Source organism: Callorhinus ursinus, unplaced genomic scaffold (assembly GCF_003265705.2).
Source record: "Callorhinus ursinus isolate GAN/ISIS: 27379988/994484 unplaced genomic scaffold, GSC_fseal_2.0 scaffold81, whole genome shotgun sequence".
Classification (NCBI taxonomy): Eukaryota; Metazoa; Chordata; class Mammalia; order Carnivora; family Otariidae; genus Callorhinus; species Callorhinus ursinus.
In genome coordinates this window covers 3,237,877-3,257,835 of record NW_027397143.1, presented here as the reverse complement: position 1 = coordinate 3,257,835, position 19,959 = coordinate 3,237,877, and the positions used below count along the sequence as shown (strand labels likewise).

The window sequence follows — 19,959 nt, the reverse complement described above, 5'->3', positions numbered from 1 at the left end:
AATTTCAATTCTTTAAACTTCTTGGTTTGTTTTATGGCGTGGCCTATGGTCTACTGGGGAATGGTCCATGTGCACTTGAGAATATGTATTCTGGTATGATTAGGTAGAATGTTCTATACATGTCTGGTTAAGTCTGCTTGGTTTATAGTGTTGTTCAAGTATCCTATTTCCTTGTTGATCTTCTGCCTAGTTGTTCTATCCATTGGGAGTGGGGTACTGGACAACTATTCATGTTGATCGTCTATCCCTTTTATTCTGTTAGTTTTGCTTCATGGAGTCTGTGGTTATCGTTTAGCATTGCTCATGATTATAAAAAGTTCCTCTTTATGTTTTTTGTTTTCAAGTATATTTTGTCTTATTAGTATAGCCACACCAACTTTGTTTGCATACCTTCTTCCATCCTTTTATTTCAACCTGTTTGTGTCTCTGAATCTAAAGTGTATCTCCTCTAGTTAGCATATGGTTAGATTATTTTTATCCAGTCTGATCTTGCTTCATCTATTCACATTTAATATTATTGGATTTATGCCTGCCATTTTTTTTCAGTCTCATGCTTTTATCATCTATTCCTCCTTTACTACTTTTTGCATTAATATTTTCTAGGGTAATATTTTAATGATTTTAACAATTACATAAAACATAACTGAAAAAGTAGATTCATATATCCAAATCATCCCAAATACATGTTTTCCCACAAGTGAATCATCAAAAGTCATTAAAATTTTTTTTGAAACCACATCAACAAAACCGGTTTATTCTTTTATAATCTATTTAACTTTGTAGCAAAAGCTTATCAACTTCTCTCCAAGAACATTTTCATTCCAGTACTCATTAATTCTTATGTCCGCTCTAGAGTAACATCAAATTCAAATTTGCATAATTTGAAAGCAACTCTAACTTACCAAGGTATCAACAAAGCGTTCTTCAAATTTTTCTTGTAGTTTTAGCAGCCAATTTACAAAATGTGGTGACAGTTAAAATTTGTTAGAAAATATACAAAAATCCGTGTTCTTGGTTTGTATCATGAAGTTCAACAAATTCTTGGACCTGCCTGTGAAGGTCACAAATACTCTTTCCTCTCCTTGGAGCTTCAATTTTGGCTCACCCATATGCAGATTGATACTGGTAAGAAAATGTGTATCATACAGACATGGTTTGCTTTTGATTACTGAATATTTAGCAAGCATTTCTTTTGTTTCAAGATAATCTTAAACTGGTATTAAACGAACAGTGAACCATCGCTAAAGTTCCTTCATAATTCAACCAATGAGCATCAGTAAAGAAGACAAGATTATTAAATTGCCTTCTATCCCTCTGAACAGTCTTCACAAATTGGTGATGGTTTCTTGATTTGAAATTATATAAACTTAATTTTAACAACTATGACACTTTTCAGTCTGTTTCAGAAAAGTAAGTGCAACTATTTTCAATAAGCATCATAAGGTGAAACAATAAAGGAAATCCAGGTTCATTAAAATTCTAATAAACCCAGATTTTTGACCTAACATAGCTGGAGCACTATCTGTAGTGACAGAAACAATCTTTCTTCATATCTAGAAGAAATTCTTTGGCAGATATAAAAGATGCAAAAATATCAATGTCGTAAGTCTGATTTTAGGCTGAGAGTTCACATTTCTTTGTAAATTTGGAAGTCCTTTAAGAAGAAGCATACACAAAGTATTAACTGGTGTCTTTTATATCACACAACTCATCTAAGGCTAGTAAGTACTTTAAACTTTTACATTTTGAACAATCTTTAAGAGTATTAGGGAGGTCTTATATAGGTAACTGCTGTTATAACTGAAAATATTTCATTTTTGTAAAATACTGTCTTCATTTTCTAACAAAATTTCCCTAATAGAAATATATTTTTTATACTGTATCTCTATTAATTTTTCCCCCCTGTGGAAGAATACAAGCCCTTGTATAGTTGGCCAAATCCACAAGCTCATATCCTGTTATAGTTAAAAAAAAAATCTGTTGGACCTCTAATTCTTATTTCAGGTGATTAATTTCATCTTTTTTGACTGTTGACAGGAAACATTAAATTCAGTAAATATTTGAAGAAAATGTATCCTACTGTTGCTCACTTCACTACCTTTTTTACACTGGTTTTTCCTTTTCCTCTGGTGCAACAAATTGCAATCGTCATTCATCATGAAATTCATCTTTAATTGTTCAGTTGTGGGACTAGCTCAGTTCTGAATCGGCACTGATTTTAAATTTAATAATTTGCCCATACTTTTTTTAAACCAGAAAATTAATTTATATTAAAATGAACAAAGGCATCCCAATTACTAATGATTTACACAGGCACAGTAAGTCATGCTGCTGGCAGAAAGTACTCAAACATATTATGGTTACTTTGGTTAGTAAAATATTGTTAGGATGGAATCATTTCTTTGACATCAACTGGAGATGTGTAACACAAGCAATACATTGGTTTCACATCTTACACAATGTATCAGATAAAGGGAAATTTGGTCCTAGGACAACAATACAGTTTCACCAAAACCGAAAAACATCTTAACAGTTCCAGTCCCACTAGGCATATTTCAAGAGCTCAAAAGGCACATGTGGCTAGAGCCTAGGCTTAGAGGCAGAGGCTAATCCTCTGCAAGACGGGAAACTTAGAATTCTCGGATTCCTTCCATTTGTAATGGGTTGCTCTATTAAAGTATCTTGTAATGCCTATTAATTACTTAACTATTCAGTTAGGGACATACTGGATCTCCTTTGCAGACTAAACTCTGAATGAAAAATAAAGCAAAATTTATAGCTTGAGAAACAAAGTTCTTTGCCTAAATGTTTTTGTGAGGTCAGTAAAGGAGAAAGGAGGGCCTTGGCAGCAAACACCATAAGGGATGGTAAGTCAGGGTTTGCCTAATGAAAGTAATGAGTGACTGAACAAAACTCACTTACCTGTCTTTTCACCCACAAGTGATGAGGGACAAATCAAGATTCTTACTGATTCTATTTCCTGAACATCTCAAATTCTCCTTCCTTTTTTCTCTTACTTCCTGGCATGCCATCCTCAGCTTATCCTGTCAACTGGACCATGCCAGAAGCCAGTTAACTAGTTTTCCCGTTCTAATCCACCCTCCAAAGCACTGCTCTAGCAACCTTTCTTAACACATAAACCTGGTAATGTTGCTCCTATTTAAAACCCTTATCTGGCTCTTTATCACCACCTGCAGGATTAAGTTCAAACTTTAAGCATGTCGCTCAAGGTTCCAAAGGCATCCACTGTTTGTCCAGACACTCCACTAATGTGCTTCCCACTGAAGACCCCCTCCTGTCCAAAATTCGTAACTACGCAGGATTTCACAAAGGGTTTTACTATATTCGTCTGGGATGAATAATTTGCTATTATTCATCTGGTAAACAAGTTCTTAGTCCTTCAAAACTAGCTCTAAGGTCACCTCTGGAAAATTGTAAAGGCTCATGCAGAGATTTGCTCCCCCCATACCTGGTATACATTTCCAATCTTAGCACAGTGTCTGACAAGAAGAAATTGCAAATAAGTATGGATCAGTATGGTGACCAAGAAAAGTACATTAAGAACTCTGATCACCAAAATGGAAACTACACACAGCACCCACACCATCGGGGCTGTTCAAAGTTACCACTAGCAAGCATCATGTCAGGGAGGAGAGGAAAAAGGTTCTGGTAACTCACAAAGCTCCCAATGTTGAGCACATGCCCTCACACCTACGTCACTGCCCTGAGAACCAGCCACCGGCACCAGGGTGAATATTAAATGGGAAGCAAACCCTGCATCCTGCAGACTTCTACCTGGTTTTGGTCACACCATCATTCCTCCTCAGTGTCCTTAACAGACCAGGTTTTCAAGAATTACATAAAGTTGGGGAACAGTACAAGTTAGTAGGTGTGCCGCGCAGGGGAGATACTGAACTCGCTGGGCTGTAGGGCTGGTGGATGAGGCATTAACTAAGACACCGTTGTGCTGACGGGCTCCTTGGGGCCCGCAGCTTACTCACTGTGCTAGGAAGGTTGACAATATCTGGCAGTAAGAACTCTTGAGCCTGCCCGCCTCTGGGCACACTGGTGTAGTAAGCAAAATTTCTTAGGACAGGCCCAAAATAATTTAACAGCTTTTTAATGCATTAGAGTGATTCGAAGTTTGCCAACTTTAAAAACTGCCATCTCCTTATTTATTTGATTAAAAATGTTAATGTAGCTAAAGAAACCACAGAAACTGGTTCACAGGCCACCACGTCATCCAGCAGTTTTCCCAATTCCTATAGACTGGTTGGTTAGAGTCATCTGGGGAGCACTCAGAACATTTTATGTTTCACTATTTGGAGGAAATTAACTTAGATTATTTCTCAAACTCTTGTAAAATTCTAGTAAACACTATCTTCTGTAAGAGTGTTCTAATACATAATCTGTTTATTAAAATTGTCTTTATAGTACTTATGAAACTTAAAAATCAATTTAAATTTGAACACCTAAATAATACTCCAAAATGGGAATTCTCAGTATATATAACATTACGTAGAACACAAAAGCATTATTGTGAATATATTTCACTTTTGTGTTCCCTTAGGTACCTGGTTCCTCTCAAGAACATAAACTAGAATTTATAAAATAACAAGGGCATAATACTTCATTTATTTTATACACTTACTTTTTGACAATTATAAAGAGGAACAAGACTTCTGTTACAGAGGTAAAATTAATATATTAAGGATTAGGTAGAAAATGCCTACTTTAAAAAGTGGACATCTTGGGACTCCTGGGTGGCTCAGTCAGTTAAGCGTCTGCCTTCAGCTCAGGTCATGATCCCAGAGTCCTGGGATTGAGTCCCACGTCGGGCTCCCTGCTCGGGGAGGAGCCTGCTTCTCCCTCTGCCTGCCGCTCCCCCTGCTTGTGTGCTCTCTGACAAATAAATAAAATCTTTAAAAATAAAAAAATTTTTAAAAAAGTGGACATCTTGGCAAACATTCACTGTCATCTGATTTTAAATGATTTTTTTCTAGCATCTACATTTAAAATTCACATTTGTCATAGAAAGCAGTTTCTAAAATACAAATACTTTTTCTGAAGAGTTGGGAAGTCACATTTTTAAAGTTTATATATACAATAAAATATACATGTGAAAAGTAAAACATCTAATCAATTAGTATAACCCCACCAACACAATGTTTGTCACCATATTTAAAAGCATTTATTTAAAATATGTCAAACTCCTTCCAAAAGACGGAAGACATGAGCCCATTTCTTGTATTAACGAGGTATATGGTAACAGTGACAAAATTCCTAAATGCATATGGACCATCAGTTGCCTAAATATAAAAATGAACTTTGGCAAAGGTATAAGTATTATACAGAACAACACAGCCAATGCACCATCTCCCCATATCATGGCCCTCGTCCCCCATTCACCCTTCCCGCTTTCAAAAGGTGAGTTATAACCCTGCCCCAGATGACTCAGAATTTTAATTATGTGGTCTGCTAACATTTATTTTTCTCAAACCTCAGTACTACAGCTATAACAAATTACACTTTTAAAATATTTGAAACAGATATTGAATTTATTGGTTGGCTATGAGTAGGAAAATACATCAGTAAAGAAAAGAGACCCTGTATATAAATATAATACTAGCTAGTTACAATTTGACCAAGAAGGTTCCACTGAAAAGAACAGTAAAAGCCCTTGTTACCACCAGTCCATAGGTACATATTCGGTTTCCCATTACCCTTATCAAAGAGCTGCCTAGGCAAATGCGACATTCTTTGAGCTTAGTGCAGATAATGTGCTGGGTTTTGTTACATGAATGGTAAACAAAAACTAGTCCAGTGCATTACACAATATAATGTACTGTGAATAAAGACTAGATACTCTATTTTAGACACTACTTCAACATATCGGTTATTAAATTTTATGTAACCAAAAAGAAGAGCAAAGTGAACATCTTAAAATACTGTTTATGAGTAGGGGAGAAACACTTGCTAAAGGTGTTCTTTGAATTATCTGCAGTATTTGTACTGAAAATTCTGATTGGTTCATCAAAAGAACAAACTGCTGTAACTATTCTGCCTAGGTTGGCTTTTGTCTTATATATGACATGACCCCAAAACCTTAAGTCACTATGGAAACTAATTCCATGAATTTAAATAGTAAAAAAAAAAAAAAAAAAAAAAAACGGAATAATACAATTGGAATTTATTACTGAAAACCTGAATCTTAGAAGAGCTCTGAACTGTTAATTTCAACATTTAGAAGTGCATCCCACCCAATTTAATAATGTCCTTAGGTTTCAAAGTGCTAACTCTCCTGGCTGTCACCAAATCAAGAATAAAAACACATTTCTTGGAGATGTTCCTTGACTGTCTTCTAGGACTAATAAAGTTGCAATCAACAATTTATTTCTACAACTTTAGTTTAAATTATGCCATAAATTAATTTTGACGAATATTTAAATTCTCAATGCATAAATAATTACCAATAACACGGTAAAATGTACTTCAAGAGATTTACAACAAGGAATTGTGTGCCTCCAAATTTCTGATCAGTAAAAACAGAAAACATACCCAAATTTTCTGTAAAACATTCATAAAATGGATTTATCCAGCAAAAACACTGAAATTACATTATGGCAACACCACATTAAATAGATCTGTTACAGAATTTGAAAAAAAAAAATCTATACTGAGAAAACATACTAGTTTTTATTGCATTTTAAAGAGTATGGATTATTGGAAATTATCCAGGACACAGAAGATATTTAGAACACAAAACCTTGCTTAACAAAAGTATCAATCTATTTTGGTGTGACTCTTTATTCCCTACAGACCCAAAATATTTCTTCCTCTTTTGAAGGTTACAGTTGTTAAGACTACACTCTTGGTTCAATATATCACTATCTAAATAAGACGGAGAGGCTGTTCAAACTGACCCACAGAATGCAGTGTGCCCAGAAGAGGCAAGAACAAATAGTCTCAAGACATTAACAGGCCCTTATATCTTACTATGCTGCCCCCAAATTCAAATATATTGCAGACAATAACAAATACAGATGAAAACATTTTTGTGTAAAGCTCAAACCTTTAGCATCTAACAAGTGCACTCTAGTTCCAGCATCTATGAAAAGAATACATCCTCCATTAACAAATACAAATGGGTAAGTGCTTCTCCCCTCCCTCTCCATAAAGCTCTCTGGACCTGTTATCACATAATACAGATCCCATAGGAAAAGCGGTCTCCTTGCCTCATCAGTCCAATCAGCTCCAGCTCACCTTCGCTGGAAATTGTCAGGATGCACATTACCAACACAGTGTTTAGGAAAAATGAGTAAACACACCTTTTATTCACACCTTACAATAAAAATAAAATAAAATAAAATAAAATATAAAAAAAAAATAAAATAATAAAATAAAATAAAATAAAAACAAAAACCCCATAAAGAGTTCTGCATTGGTTCTACATCAATAAAACCAGCTTTCCAATGTACTGATTATAAACTGGACGTGTTTGGTGTCAGCACAACTTAAACGAAAAAGCAAAAAATAAAAAGCCATCACAACAAAATCTTAAAAAAACCTCAAAGGAAAAACCAGGTCCCAGACAAAGATTCAAGATCAAAACCTTTTGGAAAATTCTTTAAAAAGAAAAAAAATCATTTATTTAAACAGGAGGTAATTTTATTTTCTCTTAAAAACAGAATAAGCACATTTAAGTGCTGAGTATTTTTCATAAAATTTTAAGTCATTATTCAAAATGACTCATTTTCTGTATAAAAATTGTTAATAACATTTCAACATTTTTCTTACTGCTCACATGTCCTTTTGCTCCCCTGCCTGCAGTTGAAACAAAAGCAGTTAGACCAAGTTCCCTCTGAATTCATTTGATTTTTGAGAGAAGAATGAATGAGAACAGAATACATACAAGTTAACTTTGCAAAGTTAAAAGCTAGCTTTAATCTCTCATCTACTACTGATGCTACGCGCAAAATACAGGGTGCAACAGAATTTTTACCTTGGTTGACCTATTAAAATGACTTAGTCACTTTATAAATGATCTGAAGAATTGTCTTAGGGACCTGTTTTGAAAATACATCTCATTTACACTGCTTCATAAATGGAAAATTATTTAAAAAAAAAAAAAGGGAATGATTTTTTAAAAAACACGGAGACAAAGGAATACGTGGAAAACAAAGAATTCACATGATAGTAGTATTCCGGGTGACGGACAGCATTGTGCAAGGACACCAAGAAGCAATGCTTGGGTCTGGTGAGCAAAGACCCAGGGACCCACCTATGAACATGTTCCAAAATGTGATATTCAATGCTTCACAATGGAAAAAAAAGCCACAGCTTATACAAAAGCGTTTTCATAAAATTCTCACAAATGTTAAACAGTATTTAAAAAATATAAAAGAGGCTGCACAGATTCTCTCTGCATGCACAGGCAGTGCTTGGTGAGAACAAATTTAGGCAGGCACAGTGGAGATAGGACAGGAAGTGTCTCAAAAAGGAGTTAAGAAGCTGCATCCAAGCAGCTGTAATTTTTTAACTTAAAAAAGTTAAAGATTTAAAAATATCAGAATGTACATATATCAACCATTACATTCAGTCCATAAATGCCTACAGATCATTCACTGCTCAGCTTATCTGTCCTGGTAGATAGCTTTTGTAAAAACCCAGGAATTCATGGATAAGTTGCCTCTGGTCTGAGAAAATGTCCAAAGCTTTAAGCAGATTTAGATTTAAAGAGCAATGTTCTCAGTTTAAAAATAAAGTAGTACAAAAGGGCCAACAAAACCCTAACAGTGCAAATCATCAGCAGAGAAAGTCTGTTGCAACTTCTTTTACAAGCTGGCCTTTATAACACATGAAACAGTAAAAAAAAACTTAGCCTTAGTTTACAATACAATCATTTCCAAATCTGATTTTTTTTAGTACAAAATTTCATAAATCAGGTCTTCTGTGGATCATATACAATCATAAAGGCTAAATTCAAAGTCTCTATTTTACAAACAAGTCTGAAAAGGGAGGGAGTAAAGTATGGAAGAATGGTCTCTGGATGTTATTACTGGCCTCAAAAAAGTAGTGCTACAGATTTCTGTGCAAAGAGAATATGCTGTTCAAACATTTTCCTATTTCAAGGCATGAAAATATTATATTGGATAGAAGAAACAGGAAAATTACTTGTAACAAATTAAAGAGAGGTGTAAACACACCAATCCCTGTCTAACAGTATATAAAGCATATTGGGCTCAGAATTTGTTGCTAGCACCTGGCTTTCATACTATATCCTTATCAAATAATCAAGATTGAAAATTCAAATCATCAAGAAAAAGGAAAAAAAAGAAAAAACAAAACAAAACAAAAAAACAAACCCTGGTGGCCATACCTCACTCCCCTATAATCAGATTTTATGAGTTTACAAGTGAAACTGAGGTCGTCCTCTGAAGGTACTTGACTACCTCCTGCCAGGAAGGTGAATGCCGTTAACTTGGGGCAGGAAAGGCAGTAAGAGCTCCAGTTGTGCAAAAAGTGAGAAGTGGTCGGAGGGGATGAGCGGGTGTGGGCAGCCACTGATATTATTCTCAACTAGCCAATGGTGGTCCAGAGGTCCCAGGATGCCTAAAGTGTTCAGCTGAGGTTTCGAATAGAAGATGTAGTCAATGATACCCTGAAAAACAGAAGGAAAAAAAGATGAGGCCTCACATAAGCTAACACTGAAACACTGAGAGCTTTCAAGACGTACCCTCACAGTCATGTTTGGTAAACATGGGAAGAGGCAGTACTACATAAACCAAATGGTCCCCCACATGTCAAATCTAGCAGAATGAAAATAGTTTAGGGATGATAATCATTCATTCTTCCTCATTTCTGGACCTTTTCACAATCTTTAATGAGACCTACAAGATCCTTCATGGTATGGCCTCAGCTTCTCTTTCCTAACTTGATTTTTTATTATTTTCCCACGCTGACTACTCTATTACCATACTGGTCCTTTTTTTTGAGGAGGGGTGGTGTTGGGAGGGGAGAAGGAAATCCCTTGTAGGTGCCAAGCTCCTTCCTGCCCCAGGGCCTCCACACACGCTCTCCCCTCTGCCTGGAGCACTTTCTTCTATGTGTCATTTGGCTAATTTCTTCTCAATCTTCACGTCAAGTTCATTCACCTTCCCAAGTCCTTCCTGAATCTTGCCCCCACCCACTTACTACCTGCTACCACCTCCAAGTCTCTTCTCTTGTTTATGCGCACCCCTGAGGTGTAACTACACACTCATTTGTGTGGGAGAGACCGCTCTCTCCCACAGGACTGCGAGCTCCACGAGGGCCGGGACATCTCTGCCCTGCACACCGCCAGCAGCACCCAGGCCCAGCACTGGGCACCCAGGTAAACACCTCTCAGTTTGCCCCTCTCCTCCCTGTAACTTCAGCCTCTCCTCCACATGCTTTCAGCCAAAAATACTTAAGCACATTCAAGTGTCTTCCTCTTATCTCTGTATCAGCAACAGGAACAGAAAGAAAAAAGAATCCCTAATCTCTCCTACCTTTTCGTTATCACCCTCACCTCCTCTTCAATCAATCTGCTTCAAGTAAGAATCTCAACGTTGGTTTTTACTACCTCCTTGCCCAGCAATATTCTTTAACTCTCCACATTCTAGTCTCGGTGCCTAGCTCACCAGTGAAGCATCTCTCACCAACAGTTTTTGGAAGCTGAAAGCATGCTTCTTTTCCCCAGAAAGGCCTTCCTGCCTTGGCAGTTGGGCTCCTACACTGTCCTGGTTTACCTCCTCTCTCTGGCCACTCTTCTGTCACTTACACGTTCCTTTTCCCCAGAGTCTACTCCAGCCTCTCTTCATCTCCACACACTCATCTGTTCCCAGAGTTAAATCATTATCTACAGCACTGCGGCCCCTCCAAACTCAAATTTAAAAAATTTCAAGTTTTTCAAGTTTCTCAAAGAAGACTAACAAACAGCCCTCCCGTCCAAAATTAAGATCCAGTTATTACTAGTATTTAACACTCTAACACACAATCTAACCTGAATGATTCTTTTTCCAGGAGGTTAGAAACTAAGATTCAAGAGCAGAAATGCAAAAGATAGTTAAAAAGAACAGATGAATGCAAGTCCTAAACAACCACTGATATTAAAAATGAGAAGCTCCATATTGTAAGCCACTAACTGTGTCTGAATGAATATAAAATAGAACATATATTTTCAAATGGCTAATATAAACCACATTTTGGCTCAAGGAGTACAGTTTCAGTTAAAATATGAGAGATGAAACATGTCAATCCAACGGACACCAAATTAAATACTATGGTACCTTCTGAACAGCTGTTAGCAATGAGCATATGAGAAACATAATTGCCCCAAAACAGTGACAGTAAAACTCAGGATTTACTATCATTATTTCATCTGATTTCTTACCCTGGAAACGACTCTAAGAGGTAACTATCAAGTAGGAACGGGACACAAATCACAGAAGAGTAATAAGAGAATACTGCTGTCAACTAATTCAAGATGGCTTACTTCCGGTCTCAACACACATCCACATTTCAAAGATATAATAAAATTACAAGACTCTCCCAAAAAATGGAGGTTTACAAAGTTTCTCAATCTCAAAAGTCACCTTGAAATCAAATGTCCATCGACAGAAGAATGGATAAAGAAGATGTGGTATAGGTGGGTGTAATATATATATATACATATATATGTACATATACACACACAATGGAATATTATGCAGCCATTAAAAAAAAAAAAAAAAAAAAAACCATGAAATCTTGTCATTTGCAACGACCTGCATGGAACTAGAGGGTATTATACTAAGCGAAATAAGTCGATCAGAGAAAGACAAGTATCATATGATCTCACTGATATGAGGAATTCTTAATCTCAGAAAACAAAGTGAGGGCTGCTGGAGTGGTGGGGGGTGGAAGGGATGGGGTGGCTGGGTGATGGACATTGAGGAAGGTATGTGCTATGGTGAGCCCTGTGAATTGTGTAAGACTGATGAATCACAGACCTGTACCTCTGAAACAAATAATACATTATATGTTAAAAAAAAAAAAAAAGAAGAAGAAGATAGTAGGAAGGGAAAAATGAAGGGGCGGGGGAATCGGAGGGGGAGAGGAACCATGAGAGACTATGGACTCTGAGAAACAAACTGAGGGGTCTAGAGGGGAGGGGGGTGGGGGGATGGGTTAGCCCGGTGATGGATATTAAGGAGGGCAGGTACTGCATGGAGCGCTGGGTGTTATACGCAAACAGTGAAGCATGGAACACGTTACACATCAAAAACTAACGATGTATTGTATGGTGACTAACATAATATAATAAAATAAAATTACAAAAAAAAAAAGTCACCTTGAAATCGAACGTGTAATTTGTATAAGGCATCAGGCCACTCTCATAGGCACTCTTTAACTTGAAACCATGCGTGATTCTTCCATTGGTTGTCCCGTTCTTTCCATTACAGCTGAAGTTTGTAAGACTTTCATTATATCTCAGTTCCTTAAAGTCTTTATGATTTGTTTCTACTCCACCAGTGCTTAAATACTCTACAACACCTATAATGAAGATACAGGTACTTTGTTCATTGTCCAGTATAATATGCAGTGTACAAAACTGAAAAAATGTAATAGTAACTACTTTAAAACAGACAGTCCCCCTTTCTAAAATGTTTGTTATTGTTTTATTTTTTTTTTTACATTTCCCAGAACTTATCTAAGTCCATTTTTACATGGTTTTGATCCTAGTATATTGAATATTTTATATTTTGCTGTGCTGGTGTTTCATATTTGTTAAACTAGTTCCTTATTTCTTAAAAAAATTCAGCTTGTTTTTGCTTTTTTAAAGAGTTTATTTATTTAATTTATTAGAGAGAGAGCATGAGCAGAGGGAGGGAGAAGGTTAGAGGGAGAAGTTGACTCTCCACTGAGCAGGGAGCCCAAAGCGAGGCTGGATCCCAGGACCCTGAGTTTATGACTTGAGCGGAAGGCAGATGCTTAACCGACTGAGCCACCCCAGGCATCCCTTGTTTTTACTTTTTAAAAAGAGTTAATTCCATAATCAACATCTTAGTATCTAGGTTTCTGCCTATGTTGACTTATTTACTTGGTATAAAATGCCAAGATTAGGATTAAATGTGCCACTATACATACTGTCAACCATGGAAGAGAATGCCACCAGCTAGACGGGCTCCACAAATAGTTATTTTACTTTTCATTTAATGAGTAAAGTTGGACATTTTCCCATGTGTTTGCTATTAAAATACTGTATTTTTTTAACACTGAAATGAGGCTTAATATGTATTATTTGACTAGTCTCTCTTCATCCCCTTAGATACTCTGTAGTTAAACAGAAGGCAGGACACATGTAGAGAAACTGCCAGAGAACAATCCCCCACTGCTTCAGCAGCAGTGATCCCAGAGAGCTCTAAGAGATGGGCCGAAGAATTATGGATCTCAGATACCTTCACCTGCCCTGAAAACAAATTTTAACAGTTTTTTATTTTCTTCCTGGCTCTCATCCATCATGACGGCAATGAACTGCAAGTGAACTGAACCACTCCAAATGTGTTTATACTTACATGCTTCAGGCACATGTACAAGGGCAAGGAAAAGTACTTTGTGCGAATGACAGAGTACAAACAAAGAGTTGAAATACAAAAAGGAATACTTAGTCTGACATTACAAGAACTATGGTTTTGTTCACTGTACTATCCAATGGAAAAGTATTCAAGAATAAGCCTTTCTGTATTCTTCTACATTGTAATAAAAATCAAGATCCCTGTTCTATTTTGTTCAAAGCACTAGCCTGATCTGTGTAAATAAGGGATCTCAATTTCCACCCAAGGTGTATTGGTATCAAGCCCACCAATATTAAGATCCTATAAATAGCCATTTACACTGCATCCTATTACTCCATGCTGGAATCCCAGAGAAGCTATCTTAAATAACCTTCTCAGAGTTTAGATTATATGTGACTTGGGGATAATGAAATATAATCATATGTTCTTTAACAAGTTATTTCAAGTTATCAACTACATGTTTATCGAAGATGATTAATGTCCTTCCTCCTTAGGTGTTCATAGCATCATCTCATTTTCAAAATAGTCTCCCTAACTACACACACAAAAAATGCTAAATCTGATTCACAGTTGCTGCTATAAGCTGAATTTTCATTTTGACCAAATTTGGAATTACCAAAAACAATATATTACAAAAACAATTCAGTCAAAAAAAAAAAAAAAAAGCATTCTACATAAAATATCTTTTCTTACCAGAATCCGGCAAAGAATTAAGATCTGCACATAACACTAGTGGAATAGTTCCAAATTCTCCCACTACACTGGACTGGAGGTTTCGTGAGGCTTTATCAATAATGTTCTTCACTTCTGAGAGGAACATCATAGTTTGAACCAATTTCACATCAGAGTATTCAGGGTCCCAATGCATATGAGCATTAGCCACAAGAATAAGTTGTTTTTCTGTTCCAAGATGTGGCTTTCCAGCTATATTAGATAAAAAGAAAACAAAGAGACAGACAAAACCCGCCCATCAGCCCATATATTCTTACAGGATCTGAAAGCAAGTAATATATCTCAGAGTCTCAGGAACAAAAAAGGACCCTAAAATTTACCTAACAACCGCCCACCTGATGACTAAATCTACGGTAGCACAAACCTGAAAAACAGTCCTCTATGCTCTGGTTGAATGGTTTGAGGTAGGGCATTCAGTACTTGAACACACACAGCCCATTCTATTTGGGACAGCTTTATTTTTAAACAGTTGTCTCCTTAAAACTTCTGGCTTCATTCAGATGTCCTAAATTGAGTCTCACAAAATTAAATCTACATCCTTTTTCTTAGATATATTTAATACAGGCACTAAGTTCCATCTTTATTTTCTCTCCTTCAGGTTAAACATCTCTAGTCCCAACTGTTCCTCAAGTGACACAAGTTTCAGTTCTCGGCATGATGGTCACTCCAAATGTACTTTTAATTTGAAATAAGTGGTCCCTTTATCCAAAACTCAAAACATTTAAAATAATGATTACAAGTAGGGCAGGAAGAGAAGTTAGCTTACAGAGTATCCTTGCTGCCACGAAATTATATAAGGGTATGGAGTTCTTCTCTCTGAGCAGTTATTTTAGCTAATATTTATTTCAACATTTCTTTTACGTAAAATATTATTGGGAGCAAAAAAACCCATTTTTTTCTTTGGCTTTATGCCTTTCAAAGTTTGAAATACTTTTCTGGGCACTGCGTTCTCATCTTAAGCTTTGTGGTAGAGAAAAAGGGATATGGTATTTTAGAAATGACTTAAATTCTCACTGAGTTTCTTCAGGTGTTAGAGAAGACTATTAATACAGAACAAATTTTCTGCTTTCTATTAAATTTTGGAGGTCAATTTTACAGGAAGTGAAAAGGTCACTCACATGACATTTCAATCAATTCCTTTCGAAGTTCTAGCAGTACTGCAACTCCAATGTTATCTTTTGTCATGACTCTGTTCAGCATAGCTTCAGACCCTTCTGAATTTGCCATTGCTAGCTGATTAAATTCAACAGTGTGTTTCTGAACCAAAGTAAATCTAAAACACAAACAAAAACACACACACAAACATAGAATTGGGAATACCAAGGTATTAGCTTTGTGGGAAATGCAATTTTCCCAAACTTTCTTAACAAATATGATGGCATGTAAATCACATTATGGAAAATCCTCCAACTTCACACCAAGCTTCCCACATCCGTTTCAAGTTGTTCTCAGTCTGTTACTGATAAAAACAACATCTTGAAATACTTTTACAACTTAAGACAATGTAGTCATCTTCTGTTTTAAGTTTCGTGTTGGAATATTCCATCTTGTAATTTTTAAATAATTCTTTTCCAAACTACAGGTTTAAGAATCCCTCTACCATCTTAGAGGGAATGATAATTCAGAGGTGTTTCAATTACCAATTGGAGTTAAACCCTAGTGAACACCTGAAGAAACAGCAGCACTTTCAACAAGTCTCCCAAACAAGATCACTTCTGATGCTTCAGAACCAAACCCTTCAACACTAAGAATACAACACTTCAGTCTCCGATTTGCCAACTAATTTCCACACCCCTGACTCCCTGCAAATACTGAGAAAATTTTCTTTTTTAAACATAAGATGACTTACTTTTCTGTCTTGAAGAATACTGCACAGCCATCGACATGTTTTCTCTCTTGTTCTGACATTGTCCGAGCTCTAGATTTAGGACTAAAGAATCCATTATAGCCACGTTCTTTCAGTTCTACCAGAAAAAAACTGTAATACTGTTCTGTTTCAACCTCCTGAAAAATTGCAAATGGCAAAGTTATTCATAAGACAAAAATCAGTCCCATGCATTAACTTTACATGTACAGTTTGAGGGGTTGAAATAATTTCAAAGGACTAATCTGCAGAATAAGGAACTAACATCTTTCAACGTACATACACCTCGGTGTGTGTGTATTTTCTTATATTTTAGAACTGATGGGGAATAAGAATCAGAGAGAGAGGAGGAACTTCGCAGATTCTAATTGAAGACCACAGGTAGAAAGTGACTTGCCCAAGGTCGTGTAAATTATTATGACAGTAGGACTGAGACCCCAAAGTTACTGTGTATCAGGTTCAATGCGCTTTCCACTATGCCCTAATTATTCTATTACTGCTGATGGTAAAGTAAAACTATACCTTGACAATGCCATAATTTCAGTAACACCGCCACCCCATTAAAAAATAGTGCCAGGGCATCTGGGAGAGAAAGATGAATATTTAACTGTCATAGCAAATGCCTAAAACCCAAATTAACCCATTTGCTTCATTTGGCAGCACAGTGCTGCAAAACAAAGCAGGTAGTGAATGCTCCCAAGATTTGCTAAAAACAGAGCCAATATTTTAAGAATTGCTGAGCTGGAACTTCAAATGTGTTAGGGTAATGTGTTCCCAGTCTGTCCCTTGCTTATCAACACCGAGGCATTTGTGCAATTTACACAAACACTCTTTTCATGACTTACCTGAAGACTTATGATATCAGCATTGCAGCTCAAAATTTCTTGAATAATGGCCTTTTTCCTGTAGTCCCAATTTAGTGCCCAAGATGGACAGTAGCCGTATAACTGCCGGGTCGCATATTTATCACAAAGAACATTATAGCACATGACAGAAAACAAGGCTGTAGGAAAGATAACTTTACTTATTCACACACGTGGCAGAAAAATAAAAATAATTAATTTCAATAATTTTTACTTAAATGCTAAGTTTGACTTTATTTCATTCAATATATATTCACTGAAAAGCTACTATATGCCAGACATAATGGATAAAAGTAAAGTTGAATAAGGAAGGAAAGACAGCTGAACAAATAATGATACGATGTGTTATCTGCTATAGAGATACCCACAGAAGGTTTGAAGCTAAAAGACTAAGATCTCAAGCCTCTCTGTCCCTAAGACCAGGGCTCATCACATCTGTACTCCCTCCACCACTCTGCTAACTGCTAATCCATAATGTGGAAAACTTGACAGTTTTCCTAATAGGCATGGCTAACTTTCTTCTATAGAGCAACTATTATTAATCCATGTGAAAGAAAAGAGGTATCATAGACCAAATCCTGTTACACACATCATGTAATTCCCAAACTATTTTCATACAAGTTAAGTTAAAAAGAAATCAGAGGGGGGTCCTGGGATCAAGCCCCGCATCGGGCTCCCTGCTCCGTGGGAAGACTGCTTCTCCCTCTCCCACTCCCCTTGCTTGTGTTCCCTCTCTCGCTGTGTCTCTCTCTGTCAAATAAATAAATAAAATCTTTAAAAAAAAAAAAAGAAGTCAGAGGCCATTAGTTCAATTTCTCTCTCAAGTAAGTGTTTTGGCTGTCTTACAATTCTGTAGTATCAAATTCATTTGGAACACACTATGGTTTGGAAACTTCCAATATAAAGATTTTGGTGTCTTTATTATAATAAATGAGTTTGGTCAATACTTTACAGCGGAGCTTCTTCTCAACAGTGGCACTACTGACATTATGGGTGGGTAAATTCTTTGCTGGGGGCTGGGGGGAGGCGCTGTGCTGTGCAATGTAGCATGCTTAGCAGCATCTCTGATTTCTAACCATGGGCTGTCAAGAGCACTTCCCCCGGTTTTGACAATCAAAAAAATGTCTCCGGACATTGCTAAATGTCCCTTGGGGGATGAAAATGCCTCTGGTTGAGAAGCACTGCTCTACAGCATACCTATGGCATAGTAGGAAGACCAGCTAAGCAACAATTAAGTCTTTATTATTCTCTCTCAAACCAAATCAATCTTAAGCATTCAACTATAACACAGCCCATAATCTAACCCATGCCAACACACTGTTAGATTTATAATACCAAGTAAAAATAAGTTAAAAAAAATATAAGGCTACCACCAACCAGTTGGCCTTGTTCTGTCTGGTTCTTGCAACATAATCCAAGATCTTGGAGGTGGCTGTTCTGTTGAAACTAGATGAATATAAAACAAAATTAAGCAATATTCTTACACATCTTCCTAAAAAAATTGTTTGAACAAATGACCACTTACTTCTTTTTGCAGTACCTGCCAAATTATCAAGCAAATAGTTCAGTAGCCTTCTTGTTCCATCTGGTTCCAGATAGAGGTTCAATATATCCTGGGTAAGTGGATTTCCTGGAAATATTTTTTAAATAGGTAAAATGAAACCAAGAAAGGTAACAAAATATTTCAAAAGTAAAAAACATACCGAAATTATCAGATCATCTATAACAATGTATATAGTTACTAGTAATATACCAAACCAGAGAAAATATTTTTCCAGTTTTTGATAAGAATAAAAATGATTCATACCATGTTCTACAGAAGTAGGCAGAAAATGATGATTGTGGACTGATGTCAATCTAAAAGAGATCTAACAGTGCTCTGTATCTGGCCCTGCCTCAACAACACTTTTACGACAATCAAACCCAAGTGAAAGTAGAAGGGGAAGAGTGGGAAGGAGGGTCAGACCAGGGAAAGAGGGCAGCCACTGTAATGAATCAGAGAATCAAAACTTAAGAATGCAACAAAGCTAACAAGATATCCTAATGACAAACATAGTCTGCACTTAGATTTTTAAAAATTCTACTAAATAAAGTAATAACAAGATGAGACAGATTTGGTTTATGATTAAGTCACTAAGGAAAGGGGAAAACCCCAGGGCTGTGAGCCATCCATAAATTCAGTAGCTCTTTCCTAAGTGCCAAAAATGAAAGCAAGCGGAATGATTTACATGTATCTACAAGAGTCTCAAATCCTCGCAGAAGGATTTCTTATGTGCTTATGAAAATTAACAGTACAATGAACTGCTTGAACAGTGAAGTTCCTACCCACACCACACAAGGGGTATATATATTGTTCTGGATGCCACAGCCCCACTTTAAGAAAGACTAATAAATGTCATAGACTGAAGAAGACAAACGATTTATAAATCATTATAAAGTGATTATAAGATCTTAAACATACCAAATGAAAAAAGATTTTCAAAGGATGTTGCCCCCCTCACTTTCTCTGCCAGAGAAGTGTTAAGAGAAAGTCAGCAAAAACAGAAGGTTGAGTAAGATTCAGAGTTTCATAATGTAATATGACTATGTCCAGTTTCAAGTGAAAATCACTCATCATACCAAAGATTTCAAACTAAATGAAGAAAGATAAACAAGATTCCAACACCAAGATGACAAAAACATTAGAATGATCTGATCTAAATACAGCAGGCATGACAAAAAATGCTTAAATGAAAAATAGCAAAAACATGTTTGAAATAAATGAAAAAACAGGAAGACTCAGCAAAGAAAAACAAAGTTTTGGCAAATGAACAAAACATGTTTTTGAAAATGGAAATATTAAAACTGAATAACAGAATCAATGAAATAAAAAGTTTAGTGGATGGGTTCAACAGCAACATAGTGAACTGAAGACAGAACAGTA

General features: G+C 36.3%; 1 protein-coding gene across 5 annotated transcripts in view; it reads right to left on the bottom strand.

Annotated features, from left to right (window-relative positions):
- Positions 1 to 920: 920 nt before the first annotated feature.
- Positions 921 to 19,959, bottom strand: part of CNOT6 (CCR4-NOT transcription complex subunit 6) — a 74,677-nt gene continuing 55,638 nt past the window's right edge. For 2 of the 5 annotated variants that reach the window (XM_073887563.1, XM_025862677.2), the window contains 8 exons: positions 18,562 to 18,666; positions 18,414 to 18,482; positions 17,019 to 17,176; positions 16,159 to 16,313; positions 15,428 to 15,582; positions 14,271 to 14,501; positions 12,353 to 12,555; positions 8,125 to 9,661 (listed from right to left, as the gene is read on the bottom strand). In XM_073887563.1, coding sequence (XP_073743664.1) covers positions 9,449 to 9,661; positions 12,353 to 12,555; positions 14,271 to 14,501; positions 15,428 to 15,582; positions 16,159 to 16,313; positions 17,019 to 17,176; positions 18,414 to 18,482; positions 18,562 to 18,666 — 1,289 coding nt within the window. In that variant the 3' untranslated portion in view covers positions 8,125 to 9,448. The other 3 variants (XR_003206155.2, XR_003206154.2, XM_025862678.2) reach the window with 3 other exon arrangements.